The sequence below is a fragment of the Balaenoptera acutorostrata genome, chromosome 2 (assembly GCF_949987535.1).
Source record: "Balaenoptera acutorostrata chromosome 2, mBalAcu1.1, whole genome shotgun sequence".
Classification (NCBI taxonomy): Eukaryota; Metazoa; Chordata; class Mammalia; order Artiodactyla; family Balaenopteridae; genus Balaenoptera; species Balaenoptera acutorostrata.
This window is the reverse complement of record NC_080065.1, coordinates 183,306,128-183,333,079: the sequence shown is the minus strand read 5'-3', so window position 1 is coordinate 183,333,079 and position 26,952 is coordinate 183,306,128. Positions and strand designations below refer to the sequence as shown.

Here is a 26,952-nt window from a genome sequence, read left to right as displayed (position 1 = left end):
CAGAGGTGTTGGAAATTGCAGAGAAGGAAAAAGGGCAGATTTAGCTGAGTATCTGAAACCACCAAAGTTGCCAATGGATAATTCTTGAATGCCTTTCAGCAGTTCCCTCTCTGGTTCTCCCAACGTAGCTCTGCAGGAGTCCTGTGATAAGCCCCAGTGTTGCTGGCCCATCATTGAGCCTTGGAAAAGCCTACTTATGCCCAGAAAGAGTTTTTGCTGTTACCCTGCACCAGAGGTGGCCGCCGTCAAACAGAAACAGAGGCTGGAAAACCCTGGAGGGGAGACCGAGGCAGCACAGCCGATCTTAATGCCGTCGAAGCCCTGGGGCACCAGTTGGGAAGCAGGAGGCATTTTCAAAGGTCCTGAGGCCCACAGTTTATTCCCAATTCCCTTCTTTCACACCGTGAGTAACATTAAGCCAGAGGCTAGGATCTGAGGGTAGAACTCGGTCCAGGAGCCACCTCTGAAGCCAGAACTATTGCAATAACAGCTGATTCCGGGTGACAGGTGTTTCTAGATTTTGGCCTTTCCCCACCACTTACATAATGTGCCCTCACTCGCTCCTTCCTTCAAAACCCTTGCTGAGGGCTGCTTCTCCCGGGTCCAGGCCCGTGACTCACCAAAGCGAGAGAGGAAGAGGCACTTCCTCCCCTTCAAGGGCTCACAGTCTGCCCAGGAAACAAGCAATTAGCACACAGTACCACAGATTCTGTGCTAAAGAAGTCTTCTGAGGCAGAATGCAGGGGCGGGGTGGATGTCAGATTCAGATGGGGCCTCCTGGAGGACGCTGACCTAGCCTGAAAGGCTGAGCAAGTTCACTAGTCAAAGAAAGCAGGAAGTGGCCCTCTAGGCAGAGGGGGTGGGATGTGCAAACGTACTGGGGCAGAGAGGACCTTGGCATGGTAGGGGATACAGTAGGAGAGAAATTTGGATTTCACGCTGAGAGGGCGTGTGAGTTTCCCAGAGCTGCCATAACAAAGTACCAGGAACTTGCTTAAAACAGAAGAAATGTTTTCTCTCACAGTTCTGGAGGCTAAAAATCCAAAATCAAGGTGTCAGCAGGGCCATACTCCCTCTGAAGGCTCTAGGGAAGGATACTTCCAGCCTCTTTCAGCTTCGGGTGGTGGCCGGCAATCCTCTGCCTGCCTTGGCTTGTAGATGCATCACTCCAATCTCTGCCTTCCTCCATCTTTTTTTTTTTAAGCTTGTGTTTTATTTTTTATTTTTACTTTTTAAAATTTTTATTGGCACACAGTTGATTTACAGTGTGTGTTAGTTTCAGGTGTACAGCAGAGTGAATCTGTTATACATATACATATATCCACTCTTTTTCTCTTTTTTTTGGCTGCATTGGGTCTTCATTGCTGTGCGCGGGCTTTCTCTAGTTGCAGCAAGTGGGGGCTACTCTCCGTTGCGGTGTGCGGGCTTCTCATTGCGGTGGCTCCTCGTGTTGTGGAACATGGGCTCTAGGCACACGGGCTTCAGTAGTTGCAGCACGCAGGCTCAGTAGTTGCAGTGCATGAGCTCAGTAGTTGTGGCGCACGGGCTTAGTTGCTCCGCAGCATGTGGGATCTTCCCAGACCAGAGCTCGAGCCCGTGTCCCCCGCATTGGCAGGCGGATTCTTAACCTCTGCGCCACCAGGGAGGTCCTGCATTCGTTTTTAGATTCTTTTCCCATATAGGCCATTAAAGAGTATTGAGTAGAGTTCCCTGTGCTGTATAGTAGGTCCTTATTAGCTATATCTTTTGTATATAGTAGTGTGTATATGTCAATCCCAATCTCCCAGTTTATCCCTCCCCCTGACCCCCTGGTAACCATAAGTTTAATTTCTACATCTGTAACTCTATTTCTGTTTTGTAGATAAGTTCATTTGTACACTTTTTGTGGATTCCACGTATAAGCGATATCATGTGTTTGTCTTTCTCTGCCTGACTTACTTCCCTCAGTATGACAATCTCTAGGTCCATCCATGTTGCTGCTAATGGCATTATTTCGTTCTTTTTTATTGCTGAGTAGTATTCCATTATATATATGAGATATACATTTATTTATTTATTTATTTATTTATTTATTTATTTATTTATTTATCCATTCCTCTGTTGATGGACATTTAGGTTGCTTCCATGTCCTGGCTATTGTAAATAGTGCTGCAGTGAACACTGGGGTGCATGTATCTTTTCGAATTATGCTTTTCTCCAGATATACACCCAGGAGTGGGATTGCTGGATCATATGGTAGCTCTATTTTTAGTTTTTTGAGGAACCTCCATTCTGTTCTCCATAGTGGCTGTACAAATTTACATTCCCACCAACAGTGTAGGAGGGTTCCCTTTTCTCCACACTCTCTCCAGCATTTATTGTTTGTAGATTTTTTGATGATGGCCATTCTGCCCGATATGAGGTGATACCTCATTGTAGTTTTTTTTTTTAATAAATTTATTTATTTGTTTGTTTTTATTTTTGGCTGAGTTGGGTCTTCGTTGCTGTGTGTGGGCTTTCTCTAATTGCAGCGAGCCAGGGCTACTCTTCGTTGCGGTGCATGGGCTTCTTATTGTGGTGGCTTCTCTTGTTGCAGGACACGGGCTCTAGGTGCGCGGGCTTCAGTAGTTGTGGCACACGGCCTCAGTAGTTGTGGCACATGGGCTCTAGAGTGCAGGCTCAGTAGCTGTGGTACACGGGCTTAGTTGCTCTGCGGCATGTGGGATCTTCCCGGGCCAGGGCTCGAACCCGTGTGCCCTGCGTTGGCAGGCGGATTCTTAACCACTGCGCCCCAGGGAAGCCCCTCATTGTAGTTTTGATCTGAATCTGCCTCCATCTTCACACAGCCTTCTCCTCTGTGTCTCTGTGTCCAAACTTGCCTCTTCTTACAAGCATACGACTGATTGGCTGTAGGGCCCACCTTGCTCCAGTATGATGTCATCTCAACTTAATGCTGTCTGCAACAACCCTATTTCCAAACAGGTCACATTCCCAGGTTCTGGGAGTTAAGACCTGAATTATGTTTTGGGAGGGATGCAAGTCAGCCCACACCAGAAGAATAAAGCCACACTGTACACCTGGTGGATTAGGGGGAACCCCACTTTTTACATGGGTTTCCCAGCACAGACTGGAAGCAAGTGCTGCAGGGAGCCCTCTGGATCCACTTTGAGTTCGTGAAGGGGCTTCAGCTCTGTATTAGCTGAGGTCTTCCTGGGGCTTGTGGAAATAACCAGGTCTCACCTGACCTTGAAAGCTGCAGCCCTGTGGACCTGTGGGGTTTGTTCACATGAGCAGACTGGACACAAGGGGACAGTAGAGGGCAATGACCGGATTCAGCTCTACCTCTGTGAGTGGTTCGTTCTGCCCTTGGGCATCTTCTGGTTTAGCCTCCGTTTCCTCCTCTGTGAAATGGGCTGCTACCTGCCTCACAGGGATACTGTGAGGAGCAAACAAGATGATGATGCCGTCAACATTCCGACAGAGTGACTGCCCTGTCCGTGGGGGTAAATTACGGTTCTAGCTGATTCTAGAACAACAGGGATTACAGCCTCAGACTGATGGATACAGGGAAGGCAGAGTAAATGAGGGGAAGGAGCCGGAAGGAAATCCCGACACCCAGGTGAGCAGGGGTGGCGGACAGTCAGCTCCTGGTGGCGGTTACCATGCACGGAGGGCAGATCTGATTCAAGAAAAGACTGATATCTAGACTTTTTGTGTCGTATCTCTGATTTGACAGCAAATTTAAAATGTTGTGAAATGCTGTGTGGGCAGGATAAAACTAGGGGTGGTGCATCAGCTGTCAGCCTGCAATTTCAGAGCATGATTTTGGGTAACCTTGCAAGTAGGTGGTGTGCCTCCTGTACTCCCGGCTCCCAGACTTATTGGTGAGTTACCAGCTGCCCTCCCCGTGTTGAGAGCAGGGGTGTCAGCTACAGACAGAGGGACCAGAGCAACGTGTACACGAAATGGGCGTGTGAGTTGTCTTCAGTCTCAATCTGAAAAAAAGATCCCTCTTTAAAACCTTCTGACTTAGGGGCTTCCCTGGTGGCGCAGTGGTTGAGAATCTGCCTGCCGATGCAGGGGACACGGGTTCGAGCCCTGGTCTGGGAAGATCCCACATGCCGCGGAGCGACTAAGCCCGTGAGCCACAATTACTGAGCCTGCGCGTCTGGAGCCTGTGCTCCACAACAAGAGAGGCCGCGATAGTGAGAGGCCCGTGCACCGCGATGAAGAGTGGCCCCCGCTTGCCACAACTAGAGAAAGCCCTCGCACAGAAACGAAGACCCAATACAGCCATAAATAATAAATAAATTAAAAAAAAAAAAAAAAAAAAAAAAACCTTCTGACTTAATCTGAAGCTTGCTTTTTTTCTTTTTTAAATGGAGGTGAAATTTACATGACATAAAAATAACCATTTTATTTCATTTTATTTTATTTTATTTTTGGCCGTGCGGTGGGCGTGTGAGATCTTAGATCCCCAACCAGAGACTGAACCTGCGCCCCCTGCATTGGAAGCGTGCAGTCTTAACCACTGGACTGCCAGGGAAGTCCCCAAGATAACCATTTTAGGGTGGGCCCTAATTTTTAAAAATATTTACTTATTTATTTATTTGGCTGCACCGGGTCTTAGTTGTGGCATGTGGGATCTTTAGCTGCGGCATGTGGGATCTAGTTCCCTGACCAAGGATCGAACCCAGGCCCCCTGCATCGGGAACGTGGAGTCTTAGCCACTGGACCACCAGGGAAGTCCCAAAATAACCATTTTAAATGAACAACTCACATGTTGTACAGCCATCACCTCTATCTAGTTGTAAAATGTTCCATCACCCCAAAATGAAACCCCATCCCCCTGGCAACCACAAATGTACCACCTGTCTCTGTGGATTTGCCTGTTTTGGACGTTTCATATAAATGGAATCACACATTATGTGGCCTTTTGTGTCTGGCTTCTCTCACTGAGCATCGTGTTCTCAAGGTCCATCCACATTGTAGCAGGTGTCAGCGCTTCACTCCTTTTCATGGCTGAATAATATTCCATTGTATGGATGGACCATGTTTTGTTTATCTGTTCATCACGTGGTAGACATTTGGGTTGTTTCCAATGTGATCACGCTGCAGTGAGCATTCAGGTATGAGTTTTTGCATGGATATGTGTCCTCATTTCCTTTGTCATTTTTTTAAAAATAAATTTATTTATTTATTTATGTCTGCGTTGGGTCTTCGTTGCTGCGTGCGGGCTTTTTCTAGTTGCGGCGAGCGGGGGCTACTCTTCGTTGTGGTGTGTGGGCTTCTCATTGTGGTGGCTTATCTTGTCGCAGAGCACAGGCTCTAGGCGCCCGGGCTTCAGTAGTTGTGGCACACGGGCTTAGTTGCTCCGTGGCATGTAGGATCTTCCCGGACCAGGGCTCGAAACCGTGTCCCCTACATTGGCAGGAGGATTCTTAACCACTGCACCACCAGGGAAGCCCTTCATTTCCTTTGGACCTCTGCTCTATTTTGACTTTTGACCTCTATGAGAGCAGGGTGACATCTGATTCATCCTTTACCTCCAAGACCCTCCAAGACCTCCAATGCACCTGGAAGGGTAGTGGTTACTCAAAGAACATTCAAAGCATGGTGAACGGGAGAAAGGTGGGCGGGGTGGTAGGTGCGGAGGAAGAAGCATGGATAGATCCCACCCGACAGAGGGTGCCAGCTCATGCCCTACAAGGAACAGAGGTGATGGAATAAATGGTTTTGTTAAAGGAAAAGAAAAAGCATTCTACTGTCCTTCCCCATCTAACCAGCTCCCATTCCAGCTGAGCTGGGACTGCTGAGTTGCAGAGATGAATTAACGCTGCAGTGCTTCCCTGAGCCAGCACACCCTGCAGCTAGAGCCTCTGACAGCCCCATGCACTCTGCAAAACCCTCTGCCTGGAACTATTTCCCTAGGGAGCAAAGGAGCCAGAGCACGTGGGTCAAAGTCAGGCGGCATGAGCTGTGGTCCAAAAAAAAAAAAAAACAGTCTGGGCATTGCCAGAGAAACAGGTCTTATTTTGCAAATTCGTGCTCCACCAAGCATTAAAGGGGCACAAATGTATAGCTGGCTGCCTTTCTTTTTTAAAAAAAATTTACTTTTTAGAAGATTTAGGCTTACAGAAAAGTTGCAAGAATATTACAGAAAATTTCCATACCCTCCCCCACACACTCAGCTTCTCCTAAATTAACATCTTACATTAGGCTGATACATTTGTTACAATTAATAGACTGATATTGATACACTGTTATTAACTGAAGTCCAGAATTTATTCAGATTTCCATAGTGCTTTTCTCCTGATATCCTTTTTCTTTCCTAGGATCCCACCCACGTTCCCATGTAACATTCAGGCATCATGTCTCCTCAGGCTCCTCTGGGCTGTGACAGTTTCTCAGACTTTCCTTGTTCTCGATGCCCTTGACGGGTTTGAGGACTGTGGCCAGAGATTTTGTAGAATCTCCCTCAGTGGGAACTTGTCGGGTGTTTTTCTCACGGTTACACTGGGGCGCTGGGTGCTGGGAGGAGGACCACCTGTGAAGGGCCGTCTCATCCTTCATCTTGGGGTGCCTGCTGTCAACATGACTCATCACTGCTGGTGTTGACCTCGGTCCCCTGGCTGAGGTCGTGCTGCTCAGGTGTCTGCACTGGAAGGTCACACCTCCCCCCTTTCCATACTGTCCTCTTTGGAAGGAAGTCACTGTGCACAGCCCACACTTACAGAGAAGGGGGTTACTTTCCATCTCCTTGAGGGCAGAATATCTACAGACATTATATGAAATTCTTCTCTGCAGGAAAAATTTGTCTCTTCTCCCTGTATTTATTTATTCAATCATTTATTTATATCTGTATGGACTCACAGACATTTTATTTTAAACACTGGCTCACAATCCAATACTTCATGATATATTTTGTTGGTCAGACCAGTCCAGCATTGGCCACAGAGAGCTCTTTCAGTTGTCTGCTATGTCCATTGGACAACTTCTGGCTGCATTAATAGCAGCAATTCATCGGAGACCAAACCCTGCCGGGTCAGCCCATGAAGAATGCTGCTTATATTCCAAATATAATATAGATGATACCCTTCTTCTCACTGGGCCTCAGCTTTCCCTGTCCCCACCCCCCCCCAAAAAAAGGCTTAATATTTATTAGATGATCCAATGGGAGCCCTCCAGCACTGATTGTTTATGATTTTCTGTGCTCGCGAGCAGATGTATTTTGTCCCAACGATTTCTCAAAGCTAAACAGATTTTGTTGGTGTCATTTTGTCTGAACTCCACGCTCCTGTGGCTGGACTTGTGGGGCCTGGTGGCTGATGTCCGCTCCCGGCTGGGTCTGCAGGCCACTCTCGGAAGAGACGGGGATGGACTTGCTTGGCAGTGCCACAGAAGACACATCCTGTAAGTTTCCATGCATGCAGAAATGGGCACACGGTCTGGGCTGTGCCCAGCACTGTAACTGTAGAAATGTCAGAGATCATGCCTCCTGGGTGGAATGTCAGGGAAGGGGGTTGCTCTGCTCCAAGTCCTGCAGGGAAAGCAGTGTGGTTGTGGGCCAGAGACGTGTGTGGGAGCCATCATGAAGTCAGTTGCTGTGTGTCCTTGAACTAGTTGCTTAGCCTCTCTGTGCCTCCAATGCCTCATCTACTAAATACAGGTAGTGAGCCTCCCACAGAAGGGGCATGCAAGGATTAAATGAGATGATTTGTGTAAAGTGCCCAGGGGATGCCAGGCACAAAGTCAGCCCTGGGAGGGCTTTGCTGCCCTGAGCACTCAGGAGGGCTCATAGCTCTGAGGATCCAAAGCCCCAGACTTTGAGGACAGGGGGTCTGGGGCAGCCAGAGAAGCTGCCTCAAACGTGTGTTCTCTTCAATGACATCTACTGGCAGAGTCCTGCTGAGGGTCCCCGCTCTGCCTGCATTTCCCCCATGCAGCCCATCACAGAGCCCACCCTACAGGGGAAAGACTGCCCAGAGAGGGACAGCCACATCCCTGAGGTCACACAGCAGTGACAGCCAGCTCTGCCTACCCCTGTACCACACTATGCCCATGAGCCAGGTAGGGGGACCAATTTGTTCCAGGTTTCTGGGGCCGATCTGGATGGTTGGCCACCCTGAAGTACCAGCCCTTCTTCCTGCCTGAGCACATGGGCTCTGCCCAGTGCTGTCACATCCCCACAGGGTGACCTTGGGCAAATCCTTTCACCCCTCTGGGCCTCCATTTCCTACTTCTGTAAAACGAGGAGTGTGTAGTAACAGTACCCCACTTCCTAGGTGTGACTGGCTGAACGATGACCCCCAAAGATATCCAGATTCTAATTCCAGTAACCCCTGAATGTTCCCTCACATGGCAAAAGGGATTTTGCAGATAGGATTAAGTTAAGGAACTTGAGATGGGGAGATGTGATCATTAATTTTATGTATTCACTTGCCTGGCCCATGGTACCCAGCTATGTGGTCAAACATAGTTCTAGATGTTTCTGTTGAGGGTGTTTTTTTAGATGTGATTTACATTTAAATTCATGGACTTTGAGTAAGGCAGATTGCCTTCCATTGTGTGGGTGGGCTGTGTCTAATCAGTCGAAGGGCTCAAGAGGAGGGAGGAAAAAAAACTCAGGTGTGATTTATCCCGGGGCAAAATTCCTCTCCAGCTGTGGACCTATGAAATCAGGCAATGTCTCTGCTTCCAAAACACGATGGCGGGATGGACATAGAATAGATATTCTCATTCCAAATGGGAGAAATTGGAAGGAAGAAAGGGGTCACGGGACCCAGCAAGTCTGAAACTTAGCAGGGCAAATTCCATTAGGTTTTAGGCCTGGAGAATCATCTTGTTTGGCTCATTGCCCTATCCTCCAGGTCCATGTGGTGGCATACTGCCGCCGTGCTTCCTTGCACCTTTAGTCTTACTGCCACCATGCTGTGACCCACAGCTTGACCCCATCAGGAAGAGTAACAGTATTTTAAATCAAGCACTCCTGATTCACTGCTCCTAACACACTTCCCGTGAAAAAGGCAGAGTGAGTTGAGAAGTCTGGGGTCGGATCCTTGGGCAAGTCCCCGCCTCAATGTCCGCATCTGTAAAATGGGTGATATTTCCCACCACACAAGGTCATGGTGAGAGCTGGAAATCATGCCAGTGCCCCACACACAGCAGGCACTTGATAAATGTGAATGCTGTGTTTTTATCATTTTCTGCCAAAGCGAATGTTTCTATCCCAGTGTCTCCTGAAGCAGTTACCTCTGACCTCCTGCTTAGGGACCGAGAGATTCAAAGTGAAAAAAAAAGTGAGATTCAAGGTGAAAAAAAAAAATGTGGTCCATTTAATTATGGATCAGTGGGGGCTTCCCTGGTGGCGCAGTGGTTAAGAATCCGCCTGCCAGTGGAGGGGACACAGGTTCGAGCCCTATTCCAGGAAGACCCCACATGCCACGGAGCAACTAAGCCCGAGTGCCACAACTACTGAGCCTGCGCTCTAGAGCCCGCAAGCCACAACTACTGAGCCCGTGTGCCACAACTACTGAAGCCCGCGTGCCTACAGCCCATGCTCTGCAACAAGAGAAGCCACCACAATGAGAAGCCCACACACCGCAACGAAGAGTAGCCCCCGCTCGCCACAACTAGAGAAAGCCCATGCGCAGCAACAAAGACCCAACGCAGCCAAAAATATAAATTAATTAATTAATTAATTTAAAAAAATTATGGATCAATGAATGTCTTCATCCAATAAAAGAGGGGTAGGAGTCTCCTACTAGTTTACTTATTTTGTCCTCCAAGGCTGTGTAATGAAACAGGGTAAACCTGAGGGGCTGGCTCTGCTCTGGGGGCTGTCAGATGGGAGGCAGCCCAGGAGGAGAAACCACCTTTTACAAGGAGACCAGAGTCCAGGCTAAGAGTCTTTAGGAGGAAGCGGTCCAAACCATGGGGAATATCCATCCCGACAGGCTTCAGAGTGAAATGGGAGGATCCTGCCCTTCTGTGCCTCAGTTTGCTCATCTGTTAAAGGGGGCAATAGCAAAGTTGGAATGTGAAAACGCAGGGGAGAGCTTTGCAGAGTGTCTGGCTTACATTACACGATCACTAAAAGTTAGTTGTTAGAGTTGAGCATCACAGAGAGGCCAAAAGCAGAACGTGGACATTCTCTGCCAGCCTTAGCCAGAAGGAACAAGACTCGCAGATATTGGTAGGTCCAGAGCACACCATCTGGAGGGCAGGCTGCCCGGGGTCTAATCCCCACATCATTGTTCAACCTTGACTCGACTCACCTGTGAGTCCCATTTTGCAGATGGTAAAAGTGAGTCAAGCTCAGAGCAACATGGCACTGCAGGGTCACGGAGCTGGTGAATAGCGAGGTCAGGCTCTGAACCCAGGTCTGCCCTACGTCCAAGTGTCCGCCCTTGACCTCCGCGCTAGATGGTTACATTAACCGCTGCCATGAAAGGATGTCCTCTGACTTCTAACCACTCCCCTCAACGGGGCGGAGTGGATCTCCACCAGGTTGGGAACGGGAGAGGGGGAAGAAGAAAGAAAACAGCAAAAGTGACTGATCTTGTTTTGCTTTTGTTTTTTTCTGGTTTCCTGTTCCCCCACAGCCCCTCCCAACACTCTGAACTTCAACGCGGCTCATCGTAAGCGGAAGACGCTGGTGGCCCCCGAGATCAACATTTCCCTGGACCAGAGCGAGGGCTCCCTGCTGTCCGATGACTTCCTGGACACCCCCGATGACCTGGATATCAACGTGGATGACATTGAGACCCCAGATGAGACCGACTCGCTGGAATTCCTGGGGAACGGCAATGAATTGGAGTGGGAAGGTGAGGTCGCTCGTCGCACCTGCCCAGCCCCCAAATCGGACCCCAGCGCTCCCTTTGGCTTGGGGACCAGCTGACTGGAGCCCCCCTCCTCCACCCCTGTAGGCTCAAGGGGGACAGGTCTTCCAACCCGCGGCTCCCAGGACAGCTCCTGGGACTCCATGCACATTTTTTCATGGACTTGTGGACTTGCTGGGAGATGTGTCTTTCACCCGATTGTCAAAGGGGACCGAGACCAGAGGAAGGGCCTCCCCCTGATTCCACAGGTGTTTGTGGAGCAGGTCTTGATTGCTGTGTAGGGGGCGGCAGGTAGATCAGGCGGGGGCATGTCAGGAATAGACATCGCCTGCCTGCTCGCGTGGCCATCGGAAAGCCAGGCTCTGGGTAACGGAAAAAATGCACACGAGATAATTGCACCTGGTCGTTGGTGCTGTGAGGGAAACGAGGTGATGGGAGAGGGAAGGGGGGTTCTCACTGGGGCAATGTAGCCCCCCACCCCCAGGGGACACTGGGCCATGTTTGGGGACATCTGTGGTTGTCATGACTGGGGGAATCCTGGCATCAAGTAGGTGGGGTCAGGGAGGTAGCTCCACACCCCACAGTGCCTGGGATGGAGGAGGGGGCTCCACAGAGAATGACTGGCCCCCAAATGTCAAAAGCGCCCAGGCCGAGACTCCTTGAACCAGGCTACCTGGGGGTGGGGAGGACTCTTTGCAGGGTTGCTGGGACAGGCCTCCCTGGATGGGTGTTATTTGAGCTGACATGCCGAGGCAAGAGCACAGGTCAGAAAGGTGGCGATGGCAGTGGCCATGGGAATGGAAGCAGAGCCACAGCACTTGCTGTGGATGTGGAGTACGAAGGGGAAGAGGGGGTTGAAGGTGACACCTGGGTGTGGGGTCTGAGCAGCTGGGAAAACGGCCAGGCTATTTTCTGAGGCAAGAAGATTGCAGGATGACGGGTGGGAAAGAGGCAGATATTTCAAGCGTGGTTAAGAATCCTGAGAAGCCCAGAGAGGGCAAGAATGTGTGCAAGGTCACACAGCAAGAAACGGGCTCTACCCAGGCCAACCGCCTGACTGAGCACTTTCCTGTGTTCCACGGCTTGGGGAAAGAAAAATTATTATTTAGGCGTGACTTTTGGACTCCCAGGTCCTCCATCTCGCCCAGCAGCCCCAATCTAACACCGCCTGTCAGCAAAGGGTAGGGTGAGCGGTTTCGCCTCTGGCCTGGGGAGAGAGGAGAGGGCTCCGGGGCCACAGGCGGCGAAGGTAGCCCGGAGAGGGAAGCTGGGATGAGGTGTCCGGACTCGGGTGTCCCTTCCGCTCACCTTCCCCCCCGCCCCCCGCTTCCAGATGACACCCCCGTGGCCGCCGCCAAGAATATGCCTGGGGATAGTGCGGACCTGTTCGGGGATGGCTCCGCCGAGGACGGCAGTGCCGCCAACGGGCGTCTGTGGCGGACAGTTATCATTGGGGAACAGGAACACCGGATTGACCTGCACATGATCCGGCCCTACATGAGGGTGGTGACCCACGGAGGTGAGGCCACACCCCTCGGGCCCCCTCCCGGCTCCAGCAACTGGAGGCCCATCAGTGGCCCTCTCTGGACCTCAGTCTCTTCTTCTGAGCCAGGGGGATGTTAAATTAAGCCCTAGTGTCCGGGTGTGCAGGGGTGAAATTCGCAGGGGGGCAAGGCGTAGACGTGCCGGATGCACACCAGAGGTGTCTACGAGGGTGGCTGGCGTCCCCTGCCAAAGGCGGAGACAGGTCAAGCGTTGGCTGGCTTCTCCAGCCAGGTCGCTGTGACTCAGAGCTGTACCCTCTGGGTGTGCGCAGTGGGTGGGAAGGGGCTGGCCAGCGACGAGGCCGCTGCGTGGGGCAGAGCAGGGGGCGGCTCAGAGCTGGGAGGCGGCTCTACCCGTCTCTGCCTGGGGCTGCTCACTCACTGGCCGCCTCTCCCCAGGGTACTACGGGGAAGGTCTCAACGCCATCATCGTCTTTGCCGCCTGCTTCCTCCCAGACAGCAGCTCCCCCGACTACCACTACATCATGGAGAACCTCTTCCTGTAAGTGGCCCACCCCCTCCGTCCCAGCGGCCCACAGTTCTGAGGGCCCCGCCCAGTGGGCGGGACCATGCTGCAAGAACCCCATTGGGTGGGGGGGCTCTGCCCAACACCAGGGAAGGGCTGGGCCGCCAGCAGACCTGCATCTGAGTCCCCTGCTCGCCCGCTGGGCCTCACGGGTGCAACTGTCATCATCCCTAGCAATTATGGAGCATTTACTATGTGGCAGCCATGAAGTGAAGGGCTTGGTATGTGATAACGCATTCCACCCTCGACAGGACCCTGTGGGTTAGTTACTGTTGCCTCCCATTCTGTGGCTGCAGAGCCTGAGGCACAGAGAGGTTAAGTCACTTGCCCAAGGACACACAGGTACAGTTTTATTACGATGGAGACAGATAATATGGATAAAGCGCCTGGCAGATGACAGGAGGAACTCAGCAAATCATTATCACTCCTATTATCATTATTATGAAGATTTCCTTCTTACACAGCGGGGCTTGGATGCCAGGTGGGCCAGAGGAAAAGGAGGTAGCCATGGAAGGCCAGATCGGAAAGTGGCCTGAGATACCAGGGAGCCCAGTCTCCCCAATCTACAGATGGGGAAGTAGAGGCTGAAAGAGAGGAAAGGATTCTTCTGGGACTTCCCTGGTGAGGCAGCGGGTAAGACTCACGCTCCCAATGCAGGGGGCCTGGGTTCGATCCCTGGTCAGGGAACTACATCCCACATGCATGCTGCAACTAAGAGTTTGCATGCCACAACTAAGGAGCCGGCGAGCTGCAACTAAGCAGCCCGCCTGCCGCAACTAAGACCTGGTGCAACCAAATAAATAACTAAATATTTAAAAAAAAGAAAAAGGGACTTCCCTGGTGGCACAGGGTTAAGAATCCGCCTGCCAATTGAGGGGACACGGGTTCGAGCCCTGGTCCAAGAAGATCCCACATGCCGCGGAGCAGCTAAGCCCGTGCACCACAACTACTGAGCCTGCGCTCTAGAGCCCACGAGCCACAACTACTGAGCCCACGTGCCACAACTACTGAAGCCCGCACACCTAGAGCCCGTGCTCTGCAACAAGAGAAATCACCGCAATGAGAAGCCCGCGCACCGCAACGAAGAATAGCCCCGACTCGCCACAGCTAGAGAAAGCCCGTGCACAGCAACGAAGACCCAACGCAGCCAAAAATAAATAAATAAATAAATTTTTAAAAAAAATGTTGTTTGAAAAAAAAAGAAAGGATTCTTCTGAAATCACTTAGGGGGAGACAGGGCTGGGACAGACCCCAGGTCCCTAATGTCCGGTGCAGTGGACTGTTGGCTGTGGGTGCCTGTTCCCCAGGTGTATCTGGGGCTGTTGAAGCCCACCTCCCAGGATTAATGGAGACCATGCATATAAATCACTTGGCATCTAGTAAGTGCTCAATAAAATAGTAACTACTACAATCACTGTGCCCACTGACACAAATTTGGGGTGGGCTGGGGTCATCCCCCACCCCCCCGCCCCGGGCCGAGTATGCCAGGACAGCCAACAACACCTGAACAGGTGTGGCTGGCAGAGGCAGAAAGGGCAGGTGCCCCAGGGGTTCAGTCCCGGGAACTGGGCTTCCTGACTCTGAGCCCCTCCGTCGGGCCCCCTGTCGTCTGTGTCCCGTGACCAGGTACGTCATCAGCAGCCTGGAACTCCTTGTGGCCGAGGATTACATGATCGTGTACCTGAACGGTGCCACGCCTCGGCGAAGGATGCCCGGCATCGGCTGGCTGAAGAAGTGTTACCAGATGATTGATAGGAGGTGAGTGGGTGGGGCTGGGGGACCTCCTCGGGGTGCAAGGGGCCCTGAGGTCCCTCTGAAAGGTGTGTCGTGGTCAGCTGGGGCGGCCGTAACAAAGCACCAGACTGGGTGGCTTAAACAATAGATATGTATTGTCTCCTAGTTCTGGGGGCTAGAAGTCCGAGATCAAGGTGTCTGCAGGGTTGGTTCTTTCTGGGGCCGTGAGGGAGAATCTCCCCTGTGGACACCTGTGTGCAAATGTCCCCTTTTTAGAAGGACACCAGTCAGAGTGGATTAGGGGCCCACCCTACTCCTATATGACCTCACCTTAACTAATTTCTCCTACAATGACCCTCTTCCCAAATAAGGGGGCTGCAAGTCAACATGCCCATAATAGGTGCTCAGAACCAGGGGGGCCCCAGAAAATCTTTCAGAAATGGGAGATGCTGTGGCCACGAAGTCAAATGCTCAGACTCTAAATTAAGAGAGATTGGAGACCAGACATCAGCTCTGCCACCTGCAAACTCTGCGAGGGGGCTTAGCTTTACCGAGATTCCACCTCTTCCCTGCCAATGGAGATAGTCATAGCACCTCTTGGGCACAGAGAGAAGGTAACACCGGTTAGCTGCTCCCTCCCCGGGGCTTTCCCAAGGAGCGCATCTTGCTTCCTCTGTCTCCCCAAGCAGACTGCGGAAAAACCTGAAGTCCTTAATTATCGTCCACCCATCCTGGTTCATCCGCACCGTGCTGGCCATCTCCCGCCCTTTCATCAGGTAAGATCATGACCTGTGCCCGGATAGCCACCTGGGTTTTTGTGTGTCTTATTTTTTAATCTGCATTTTCCAGCTCCTCTCTGATGAATCTATATGGTTGCGTTAAACAGTTTAAAATCATATGTATTGTTATGTAGTGACGAACATCACATCACAGGGTGGGGGGGGGGGTGGGAATAGTAACAACCAGCTCTCCCATATTGAATGTTGGATACCTTTTAAAGTTTACAAGCCACAGCCCTGAAAGGTTGACTTGGCCGCGCCCATTTCATGGATGAGGAAACTGAGGCTCAGACTATTCCAGGGAATCACCCAGAGTCACACAGCAAGGTCACCAGCCCACCACACGCCCTCAGAAGGAAGGCCGGCTCCATCCACTCTGGAATCTGTGAGGGAGGGGCATTAGGATGCCAGGAGGGTCTGACCCACTCCTGGACAATGATGTGGTGAACTGATACATGTGTGTTTTGGGGGTGCCCGAGACTACCCTCAGGTTTGATGATTTACCAAGAGGACACACAGAACCCAGAAAAGCTGTTGTGCTCAGGGTTACCGTTGATTACAGAGAAAGGATGAAGACTGAAATCAGCAAAGGAAAAAGGTGTGTATGGGATTCCAGGAGAAGCCAGAAGGGAACTTCTGATTGCCCTGTCCCAGTGGAGTTGTACCCAAAGCCCTTCATTCTCCCTGCAATGACGTGTGACCACGTGTAGGAAGTACTGCCAACGGAGAAGCTGACCTTGGTGTCCAGGGTTTCCACCGAGGCTTGGCCACACGGGGATGGAGTGCCCACGCAGCCCCCTTAGTTCCTCAGTAACTGATATGATGGCCCAAGACCCCACCAGGAAGCACATCTTTAGCACAGACTATGGGTCCCGGGTAAATGAAGATGCTTACCAGATGGGACATTCCTAGGGCTTACAGGTGACCTCCTGTGAGTCTCAGAAGCTGGTTCTTTCTTTGGAATGTGCACGAGATAGAAGCACCTGGACACACACAGCAAGTGAAACAAAATTAGTCATGTTAAACGCCCTCGTCAATCACATAAAACTAAACGTACATTTAATGTAATATAATTCAAAACATTGAATTAAATGAAGACCCTTCATTTCCACGTTCCCAGTGAAGAATCTGTGATGAGTTTAATAGACGGGGTCAAACTTTGCCTTGAGAGCATCACAGCGCTGAGGCAAGGAGGCAACTTCAGACGCTCTGTTCAGTGACTCCCAAGCACCCTCAGACATTTGCACATTAGTGAAATCAGGCCTTTAATACACTAATTATGGGTCATTTGTGCTAATGATGACAATTACCGGGCAAAACGGTAGACACACACTTCAGCCTAACAGAATTGCCTTCTGTCCTCGACATCCCGTAATTCGGGAACCGAAATTTGCCTTGAATGCGGATAATTCTCTCACTTTGGGTTGCTTTTCCTACTTTTATTTTATTTTATTATTTTTTTGGCCATGCTGCACAGCTTGTGGGATCTTAGTTCCCCGAGCGGGGATCAAACTTGCGCCCTCAGCAATGAAAGCGTGGAATCCTAACCACAGGACCCCCTGGGAATTCCCTGGGTTGCTTTTCCTGTGGTGAATTTCAAAGGTCTCATTTTGAGCTTTCAGAGAAATAGGAGGGGAGAGTGGGGTAAAGTAAGCTTCCCTGTTTAAAAGCCGAGGGAAGTGGAGACAGATTCTCAGCTGCCACCCGGCCCTAGCCCTGAGGTTCTGTGATTGTATCTCAAAAAGAACTCCTGTTTATTCCACGATGATCTAAACATGGGCACGTGCCTCGCCCTGGACTGGAATTCTCCCTCCCGAGAGCCCTGCTTCCCAAGACAGAGCTCAGCTCACAGGCAGACAGCATCCCGGGTACCCGTTTCCAACAACAGACATGGCAGCTTTACCATGGCGTCCTCACAATGTGATCTTGCCTGTATTATAGCCCACTGCTCAGACCACAGGTGTCGCCTCTGTGCCCCCTAAAAACACCTTTGCAACCCATCAGATCATCCACCCTCAGAGCCCCCCAGACCCGGGGTATTCAGGTAGAGTCGGTCGGAGACTCACTCCCTGTCCCTGGGCCCTTTACTTTTCTGTCACACCAACTGGAGGAAGAACTCATGTTCCAAGAATAATTTTTTTTAATTAAGGAAATAAATTTCAGGGGCTTCCCTGGTGGTCCAACGATTAGGACTCTGCGCTTTCACTGCTGAGGGCGCGGCTTCAATCCCTGGTGGGGGAAATAAGATCCTGCAAGCTTAGTAGCTCGGCCAAAGAAAGAAAGGAGGAAAGAAAGAAAAGAAATTTCAACTGCACGAAAGCGGTGGGGTTTATTTATTCCAGTACACATGGCCGCTTTGTGACTTTCTGTGGGAAAACCGTCTATCATTCTCTGATCGGTTACCAGTGGCCTCTGCTGATTAACCTGTGTATTTTTCTCTTATGGACACTGCAAACTGTAACATTCCTCATGGGTCTCCATTTTCGCCGGGTGCTGGAAAGTTTGAGCTGAATTCTTATCTAATCTCTAAAAATAGATGTAAAACTTCTTGACACAGTTTTGTAACTATGTGACTCTATCTTACTTTTTTTCTTTTCTTTATTGTTATTTGATTGTTTTATGACTTAGTGTCCTGTTACATTCTCTTGGCCTTATATTTCTCATCATTAGAAAAACTGATGTGAGGGACTTCCCTGGTGATGCAGAGGATAAGACTCTGCACTCCCAGCACAGGGGGCCTGGGTTCCATCCCTGGTCAGGGAACTAGATCCCACATGCATGCCACAACTAAGAGTTTGCATGCCACAACTAAGGAGCTTGTGTGCTGCAACTAAGGGGCCCACCTGCCGCAACTAACAGCCGGCGCAACTAAATAAATAATTTTTTTAAAAGGAAAAAAAAAACTGATTTGACCTTGAAAAAAGTTTATTGGACATTTTACCAAAATTAGGTTTAAGGTAATTTTTTAAAAAAATAATCACGAGTTCAAAGCAACGCGCTGGTGACAAAGCACTTCAATGGGTCGCAGACAGCCAGAGCTGGGGTTTGGACCGGAACAAACCATTCATCCCGAAAGAATGTGGAATGAATCAGCAGTCCCCATGTGCACCTGTCTCGTGACCAAATGACTACTGGTGCTATCCGGGCAGTGGCGATTGTGCCAGAAAAGCATTCTTGGGAAGATGCACACAGAGGAGCAACTCCTGGGGAGGATGGAGCCTGGAGTCTAGCAGCGTCTCTTTCCTCTCTGCTTCCTTCAAAGAATTTCCTCAGCTCAGCAAGGACTGGTGTCCAACACGTGGTCCAGGACGCTTCTCTTCTTGCAAGGGGAGACCCCGGGTTCTGCTCTGTTCCCCCACTAGGGGCCAGGGGTGGAGGCTGGCACGGGTGGGGAGGGAAGCTTGGGCGAAGGTGCTTGGGGCATCCCGGAATAGTGTTGCGTGTGCATCCCTGCCTGCCATCGCTCCTTCTGGCCCTGAGGAGCCACTCTGAGGGCTGGCTTTCAGATGTCTCCCTGCTTCTTCTCCCACCAGCGTCAAGTTCATCAACAAGATCCAGTATGTGCACAGCTTGGAAGATCTGGAGCAGCTCATCCCCATGGAGCACGTGCAGATCCCAGACTGCGTGCTACAGTGAGTGTCCCTGGGCCATGGGAACACCCCCCGCCACCTCCATCCCCATTGCCCCCGGGCTGCTCGCCTCTCAGCCGCCTCTGCTCAGCCCAACCAAGTTGCCAGGGAACCAGACCTGGGTGGGAAAGCAGAAAAGAAGGAAATACAGTGAAACAAGCTCCTGTGAAATTACAGAACACAGCGGGCCTGGCTATCTAGTGCAGGCCGGGGGCCAGTGAGCCCTGGCCCCCTGGCTTGTCTTTATAAATAAAGTTTTATTGGCACACGGCTACACCCATCCATTTACAAACCATCCACGGCTGCTGTCGAGCTACAACAGAATCGAGAGGTTGCCACAGAGACTGGCCTGCAAAGCCAAAAATACTGATTCTTTGGCCCTTTACAGAAAAACTTTGCCCTGATGGAGGGGCCTGTAGACCAAACCCACGTCAATGAGGGGGTCGCTTTATACTGGCTGTGTTCGGGGCTGATGCAAAAAATATCCGCTGAGCCGCATCTACTCCAGATGCTGGAATATACCAACCAAACAGATATCCCCTGCCCTGGGGTGGGGTGGGCGTGGGCAGGCTTGTAAAGCAACTGCAGGAAACATAAAAAAGACCAGTAGACCCGTCAACTCCGGCTGTCCTTTCTGCTCTAAGACCTGGCGTGTATTCAGATGTGACAGTGAGATTGCTTCCCTGTTCCCAGAGGGAAGGGGATTCCCAGACTGCAACTCATGTGCTTTCCTTTCTCTCTCTTCCAGGTACGAAGAGGAAAGGCTCAAGGCCAGGAGAGAAAGGTCTGTGCGGAGTGGCCTGTGCCCGGGCCAGGTTAGGGCTGGCGCTGATCCGGGCCCACAGCTGGGGGGAAATTGGTGGTTTCCGCTCAGTGGGGACTCATGTCATGCATGCACGTATCTCAAGGCCCTGTCCTCTCAAGGGCTTGGAGTCAGGTCCAGGCTCAAATCCAGGCTCCCTCACTTAGTCACAGTGACATTAGGCAAGTGAAAAGTTCACAGCCACCCTGAGGGTTATTGTGAGAAATCAGGACCAATGTAACCCACCGGACAATAATAGTGGACTCCATAGAGAGTTCTCCTAGTAATCCTGATGACAGTGGGGGGAACACAACCCGCTCCATGCTCGCCCCTGCCAGACTTAGCCCAGAATCGCCCCTTCACTGACTTATTGGCTAATTTTCAAGAGTGGCAGTGCTCACAGAACTTCAGGACTATTTCGGTCCCACCCAGTTATGGAGCCCTTATACCATTCCTGTATCCTTTCTCATCCCCCCCATCCCCACCCCTCCGCTCCAACAGGAGGGCAGGGCCAGGATTCCTAAAAGCGTCTGATAGACCGGGAATCCGAGGCTCAGAGAGGGCAAGGCACCTGCTCAAGGCCACACAGCAAGTCTGAGAAAGAGTTGGGGCTTTCAGTGAGTTGAAAGCATGCCAGGCCCTGTGCCAGCCTGGGGGAGACTGAGGCGATTAAGACTGAGTCCTGGTCCAGAAGTTTCCTCAAAGGGCAAAGGGGAGGGTTGCCTCACCCAGTGAGGAAAGCAGATCCTGGGGCAGGACAGGTGATGTTGGCAGATGAGACACATAATGAGAAAAATTACGGCGGCTTCACACAGCGTCGTTTAATAGTGATGAGCGTGAGTGGAGTGGAAGGGGGCGTGGAGGGAAGCAGGACCTGTCATCCCACGCCTTCCAGGGAGTTTTCCTCCTTCCCCTCCTCTCTCTTCTCTACTCCCTCCCTCCCTCCCCTTCCTCTTTCCTTCCTTCCTGTCTTGTTTTTTTGTTTATATCTTTAGTTGCGGTAAAATACACAGGACATAAAGTTCACCATCTTAACCATTTTTAAGTGCACAGCCCGGTGGCATTAAGCACATTCACATTGTTGGGCAACCATCCCCACCAGACACCTCCAGAACTTTCTCATCTTCCCAAACTGAAACTCTGTCCCCATGAAACACTGACTCCCCAGCCCCTGGCCCCCACCATCTACTTCCTGTCTCTGTGGATCTGACTCTCTAGGACCTCGTGTACGTGCAATCAGACAGTATTTGTCCTTCTGCATCTGGTTTATCTCACTGAGCATCATGTTCCCAAGGTTCATCCACATTGTAGCAAGTGTCAGAATCTCGTTCCTTTTTAAGGCTGAGTAATATTCCAGTGTGCAGATAGACCACATTTTGTTCATCCATCACCTCTCGATGGACACCGGGGTGGTTTCCACCTCTTGGCTCTTGTGAATTGTGCTGCTGTGAACACGGGTGTACAGTTATCTATTCAAGTGCTTGCTTTCACTTCTTTGGGGTGTATATAGACCCAGGAGTGGAGTTGCTGGATCTTACGGTAACTCGATGTTTCATCTTTCGAGGAGCAGCTAGAATCTTTGCCACAGCGGCTGCCCCATTTGACATCCTCACCCCACCAGCCATGCGCAGTTCCAATTTCTCCACATCCTCGCCAACACAGTAACAAATGTTCTACGTTTAAGGTAGTGGCCATCCTGCGAACTTCCCTGGAGGTCCAGTGGTTAAGACTCTGCGCTTCCACTGCAGGGGCTGTGCGTTCGATCCCTGGTCGGGGAAAGGAGATCCCGCACACCACGTGGTGTGGCAAAAAAAAATTTTTTTTTTAATTTTAAAGGTAGTAGCCATCCTGATGGGTGTGAGGTAGTCATGTCTGTCGGTCTGGCTTCTTTCTTTTCCTCCCTTTCTCCCCACCCCCAGGGCCCCCTCTCCTCTGTCTCTCTGTCTGAGTTACGCTCCTCCTGTCTCCTGAGCCTTAGCTATGGATGGGAGTAGAGAGATGACAGGACAAGCAGGGCGCCCACCTTCCAGAATCACAGCACACGGGCAGCAGCGTCCAGGGAGCAAGTGCATGAGGCCCCTGCGGCGGCGATAAGCTGAGATAAGCGCACCCAAGGAATGGCCCACAGCCCCTCCCCCTCCCCCCCGCCAACCATCTGCGTCCACCTTCATGAACCCCTGGCCATCCCATCACGCAGTCCACCCTCTGGGCCCCCGCGTTTCCCCGGGGGCAGCCAAACCCTCTCCTGATCGCTGTCGGGACATGGTGGGTCCAGACAGAGGGGCCAGTGGGAGCCGAGAGCCCCTGGGCCCACTCGGCTGTCTGGTCATCCCTCGTCACCTCTTTCTGTCCCCAGCACAAGGCCGCAGCCAGAGTGCGTCCTGCCCAGGTCTGAAGAGAAGGCGGAGGCGGGGCTGGCGGAGGACAGGTAAGTGTGTGCAGGTGGCCACAGGGCCAGAGCCCACACCCGCGGGGGGCTGCTGAGCCCAGGGAACCTCAGATGAAGGTGATCTGACATTACCATGGTGCTGAAGTAAGACCACCACTGTGAATCGGCCAGCATGAGACCCATTCCATCGAGCCATTTTAATGTAAATTTAGTGCATCCGTAGTTTTGGGCAACCAGCACCTTCTCCAGTTCCAGAACATTCCACAGCCCAGAGGGAGACCCTGTACCCTGTTAAGCAGTTGTTCCCATTCCTATCCTCCTCCTTCTTTTTCTCCTTTTTTTTTTTTCCCCGGCTGGGCCGCGGCATGCGAGATCTTAGTTCCCCAACCAGGGATAGAACCTATACCCCCTGCAGTGGAAGCATGGAGCCCTAACAACTGGACCACCAGGGAATCCCTCCTTTTTTTTTAAATCCAGCAACTCTCTACTGAAAGTCCTTTAGTGCCTCACCCTGGGATGTGTAGACAGACGGCACGACCCCCTCCCTGGCCTCTAGAGGCCTCTCCCACCTTTCCTGTCTCTTTCTTCAGGTCTGCCTCCCTTGTCGTACCCTCCTTCTCCTGTCCTTGAGCTCCTTGAGGGCAGCGGTTGCATCTTGGGACCACTGCCCCCTCCTCCTCCCACCCTGCATCCAGCACAGGCCAAGCACGGGGACCAGGGGCAGCTGATGTGGCCGAGAGACCAAGATCTGCTCTCAGATGAAGGTTCCAGCTGGTGACCTTTGTGCAGGTCCCGGTGGATGGGTTCAGCCTTCCCAATGGGTGGACCTGGAGCAGCAATAGTGATTTCATTCTGTGACAGCAAAGGGGCTCGGCCATTCTCATGACTGCCTGTCCTGGCTCATTTGTTACACAGCTGACACGTGCTGACACTTGCTTTGTGCCAGATCAGGGTGAAGCCATATTGGCCCTCATGGGGCTCATGGCCAAATGCCAAGGCTCCCCAAACAGGCAACTAATGCTGAGACGCCTTCCTTTTCCCACAGGTCTGCTCTGGCCACAGAAGATCAGGAAACAAGGTGGGTGGGAAGCGGGGCAATCTTGGCACCTTTTTTGGAAACATTCTAAGTGGAACCTACCCTGGGATGAGTGCCTCATGACTTATTGTTGATGGAGGGAGGATGCTGCACCAGGGAGGCAGGGAGACCGTGGTTACCATGACAACAGGGCCTCCTCTGGGGCCAGGCAGCCGGTCCCTGCTCCACTCCAGCGGGGCGTCATTAACGGGAGGCCCCAGAGCTGAGCCACACAGCGGCCCTGACTGAGATGTCCACCCAGAGCCAGGCCCCCTGAAGCCCAGGATTTTACTCAGCCAGAGGGTGCACTGTCTGCCCACAACCTATCTCAGTGTGTCTGCCTGGCTCTGCATGCCAGGAAAAGCCTCCCTGTGTGTCACGGGTCCTGGAGACCACCCTCGGGGGCAGTGGTTTGCTAGAAGGACTCACAAGACTCAGCAAAGCTGATCTGCTCACAGTCATGGTTTATTAAAGTGGAGGTGTGGGTACAGCTCAAAGTCAGCAATAGGAAAAAGAGCGTGGGGTGGGGTGAGGGGAGACAGGTGCACACTCCCAATTGTTGTCTCCCAGGGGAGTTGTTTTGGGGCAGCCCTTAATTCTCCCAGCAGCCAGGTGTGGTGATTCACACCAAGTGTCACCAACCAGGTGTGCTCATTTGAGCCCTGGTGTCCAGGGTATTTACTGGGGGTCAGTCATATGCATGGTGGACCACCCACGTGGCTGACCTTAGTCTCTAGCCCCTCCAGAGGTTGAGCTGATACCACATGGTCCATGGCTCCTGCCTTAAATCACATTGTCAGCATAGACTATCCAGGGTGACCCCAGGTCCCAGGCAAACAAAGATACTCTTATCAGGAAGGACGTTCCAAGGGCTTAGAGGTGACCTCCCAGAAGCCAGGCAAGGGCCAGACCTTTCTTTGGAACCTGCAGGGTTAATCCTTGACCGCACACTCTGCTACAGATATGTTACATGCCCCGGCCACATGCCTTAATACTACCCATGTGACCCAAGAAGCCCCAAGCTGAGAAATAAACATCAAAAATCATCTTAGACCAGTACTGCCCTGGGGACACTGAATAGAAGCAAGTTCTCAATGCATTTCTGACAAGACCATCTCAGTCCTTCTGGAGCTGAGTTCCCATCCACAGACACAAAACACGCAAGGAAATCATTCACCATGAGAAAAAGTCGGCGGGTACAACAAATAGCAGCATTAGACCTCCTCCTGGGAATCCTCAGGTAGAGATGATAAAAACAAGCATGTTTAAAATGATTAAATACATAAAAGAAGGAATGGTTGGGAGCAATGGATGGATGGACAGATGGACAGACAGATGGACAGGTGGGTAGGTGGGAGGGTGGATAGATGGATGGATGGATGGATAGGTAGATGGACAGGTATATGGGTGGATGGGTGGATAAACGGATAGATAGGTGGATGGGTGATGGATAAGTGAATGAATAATGGATGGATGGATGGATGGATGGGTGGATGGACGGATGGATGGATGGATGGGTGGGTGGATGGATGGATGGACAGATGGGCTGGTGAGTAGATGGGTGAGATGAAGCCTCCCTCCAGTCTGATTGAGGGCACCAGCCCTGGGGCCTTGTTCTTTGGCTGGGGCACCAAGAGAGAAGTCCCCTTCAGGACCACACCTAGAAGGTGGGTGACAGGTGGCAGACCTTGAAAGGCAGGTGCCACTCTTGCTGCTGAGGGCACACCGAAGCCGATTAGATCATTCTTTTGGATTCCCCACGCATGGAACATTTTCCACTTTCTTTAAATACAATAATAATAACTTGACTGTGTTTCTGCCTCTCCAGCATGTCATGAGGTGACGTGAGCACAGAGGAGGACATGAAAGAAGATCCCAGATGCCAGGAAACCTCTGTCGGACGCCCTCTGACCCTGGATCTTGTCCCCACCTCATCCTGAGTCACAGTCTCTGGGGGGTGTCCGTCTCCTCCATCCATGTCTGAAACCCAACATCCTTTCCAGCTGCTTGAAAACTTTTTTTTTAAATGATGCAGTATTAGTGCGTTCTGGAAAAGGACCCAGTTCTCTACCCTCCCACACTCATGAGCTCATGGCCAAGAAGAGCAAGAAGCGTTGAGCATGGCCTGTGTGTCCTTGGTGGCCTCAGAGACCGCCCCCCCCCCACCACACCACTGCACAGAATCCTGGTCAGGACCCTTCTCTTGCTTGTCACCTGGTTCAGGTTGGAGCCACTGATGCCCATCGACTCTCTGGCCGGGTCTGGATTCCTTCTTGTGCCTTTCCTGCCAGAACAGCCCCCGCAGCCCTGGGCATCTGGCCTGGAAACTCAGCCCCCACCCCCAGCAGCGCCATGCCCCCCGGGCACTGCCCAGCCTTTGAACTCACAGCTTTTCCTTTGAACAGCCCTCCCCTTGCCTCCTATAACTTCCACCTTCTTAGGGAGCATCGGAGCCCACAGCACCAGTGAGGGCCGCTGATAATCATCCTTGTTCTACAGTTGTGAAACCACATCCCCCTCAATCTAGAACATTCTCAAGCCCCTTGAACGCGGAGGCCACGCCACAGGGCAATCCCCATCAATACCTCCTACCGAGGGAATGAGCCTCCCCACTTCCCTAATCCCCCCGACAACACGGGGTTGGGATGCGCCCCTTGGGCTCCCACCGGGAACAGAGGCCGAGAAACCAGTGCTGAAATAAGCTCATCCCAGAAACGCAGACCGAGAAAAAGGAAGATACAGGGTACTGAACGTTCGAGTGTTACAAAGGTCACTGGGGAGAATAAAACCCAGCGGCCTGGATGCTACGACCACCTGCATTCAAAGGAAGCAGATATCCTTAGGACAAAAAAAAACATTTTTCTAATGCGGTCGAAACGCCCGTCAGGTGGGCGCTAAAGGGAGTGAGTTCCCCGTCTCTAGAGGCATTCAAGAAAAGGCTGGACGGTACTTGCACAAAGTGGTCCTCTGCGGTCCCCTCCAACCCTGAGAGTCTCTGTTTCTATGAATCTGAGCAAAAGTCGAGCAGGTGCATCGTCCGGCCCCTCTTGCTGGCTCTGTAGCGGGCTTCTTAGCGGGTGTCATCCAGGTTTGGTTGACCCTCCCTCCCCCAGTAATTTCCCAGTAGGAGATTCTTGGCCTCAAAGGAGATGTTGAATGCTTCTCCACCTGGGACATCAAGGGGGTGTGTTTGGGGTTATCCCAATGGCAGGAGGGAGCCAGTGGCGTTCAGTGCTGAGCGAAAGGGACAGCAGTGCTTCCTGCATGTCAAGGAATTGTCCCACCCCAAATGCCAGTGGCTCCCGCCTTGGAAAATTCGGGGTTTCTAAGCAGCCTCGGGCCTGCATCTTCTGGAACCCAGCACTGCTCCTGTGAGGCCAGGGCATTTGGGCGTCTGGTGGGGTTTTTTAATTTGTGTTTCTGCTCTGTTTCCCAAATGTCAAGTAAAGGACAGGGACCGTGTTCCAGGCGCAGATGAGTTACATGGAGCCTGAGGCAGGAGAGGCTGGTGGATGGGCCTCTGCAGGCTGCCCTCCGAAAGGCCTCTCCATCCTGGGCCCGCTTGTCCCCCACCCCTGCCCAGAGCGCCTCCTTTTCTAAAAGGTGCCTGGGCACCTGCCAGGTCACCCCGAACTCCAGGTTCAGGTGGCTGGC

At 51.8% G+C, this 26,952-nt stretch overlaps 1 protein-coding gene and 2 long non-coding RNA genes across 6 annotated transcripts in view; 1 reads left to right on the top strand and 2 right to left on the bottom strand.

The window, feature by feature from the left end:
• Positions 1-26,487, top strand: part of ATCAY (ATCAY kinesin light chain interacting caytaxin) — a 35,132-nt gene extending 8,645 nt beyond the window's left edge. Inside the window, exons 3-13 of one of the 2 annotated variants that reach the window (XM_007169182.3) lie at positions 7,334-7,392; positions 10,584-10,805; positions 12,154-12,339; positions 12,764-12,866; positions 14,517-14,648; positions 15,314-15,400; positions 18,937-19,035; positions 19,781-19,816; positions 22,191-22,262; positions 23,269-23,301; positions 25,127-26,487. In XM_007169182.3, coding sequence (XP_007169244.2) covers positions 7,334-7,392; positions 10,584-10,805; positions 12,154-12,339; positions 12,764-12,866; positions 14,517-14,648; positions 15,314-15,400; positions 18,937-19,035; positions 19,781-19,816; positions 22,191-22,262; positions 23,269-23,301; positions 25,127-25,136 — 1,039 coding nt within the window. In that variant the 3' untranslated portion in view covers positions 25,137-26,487. The remainder of the gene's footprint in view (positions 1-7,333; positions 7,393-10,583; positions 10,806-12,153; positions 12,340-12,763; positions 12,867-14,516; positions 14,649-15,313; positions 15,401-18,936; positions 19,036-19,780; positions 19,817-22,190; positions 22,263-23,268; positions 23,302-25,126) is intronic. The other variant, XM_057540308.1, reaches the window with a different exon arrangement.
• LOC103021013 (uncharacterized) overlaps positions 1-26,952 on the bottom strand; it is a 53,248-nt gene that overhangs the window by 5,147 nt on the left and 21,149 nt on the right. The window contains exons 2-4 of one of the 3 annotated variants that reach the window (XR_009007119.1): positions 16,298-16,386; positions 10,257-10,479; positions 6,105-7,450 (exon numbers count right to left, since the gene is read on the bottom strand). This is a non-coding gene — a long non-coding RNA (uncharacterized LOC103021013). Of the gene's footprint in view, positions 1-6,104; positions 7,451-10,256; positions 10,480-16,297; positions 16,387-26,952 lie in introns of those variants that run through there. The other 2 variants (XR_449891.2, XR_009007120.1) reach the window with 2 other exon arrangements.
• LOC130707111 (uncharacterized) overlaps positions 18,311-26,952 on the bottom strand; it is a 28,741-nt gene continuing 20,099 nt past the window's right edge. Inside the window, exon 2 of the long non-coding RNA XR_009007121.1 lies at positions 18,311-19,150. This is a non-coding gene — a long non-coding RNA (uncharacterized LOC130707111). The remainder of the gene's footprint in view (positions 19,151-26,952) is intronic.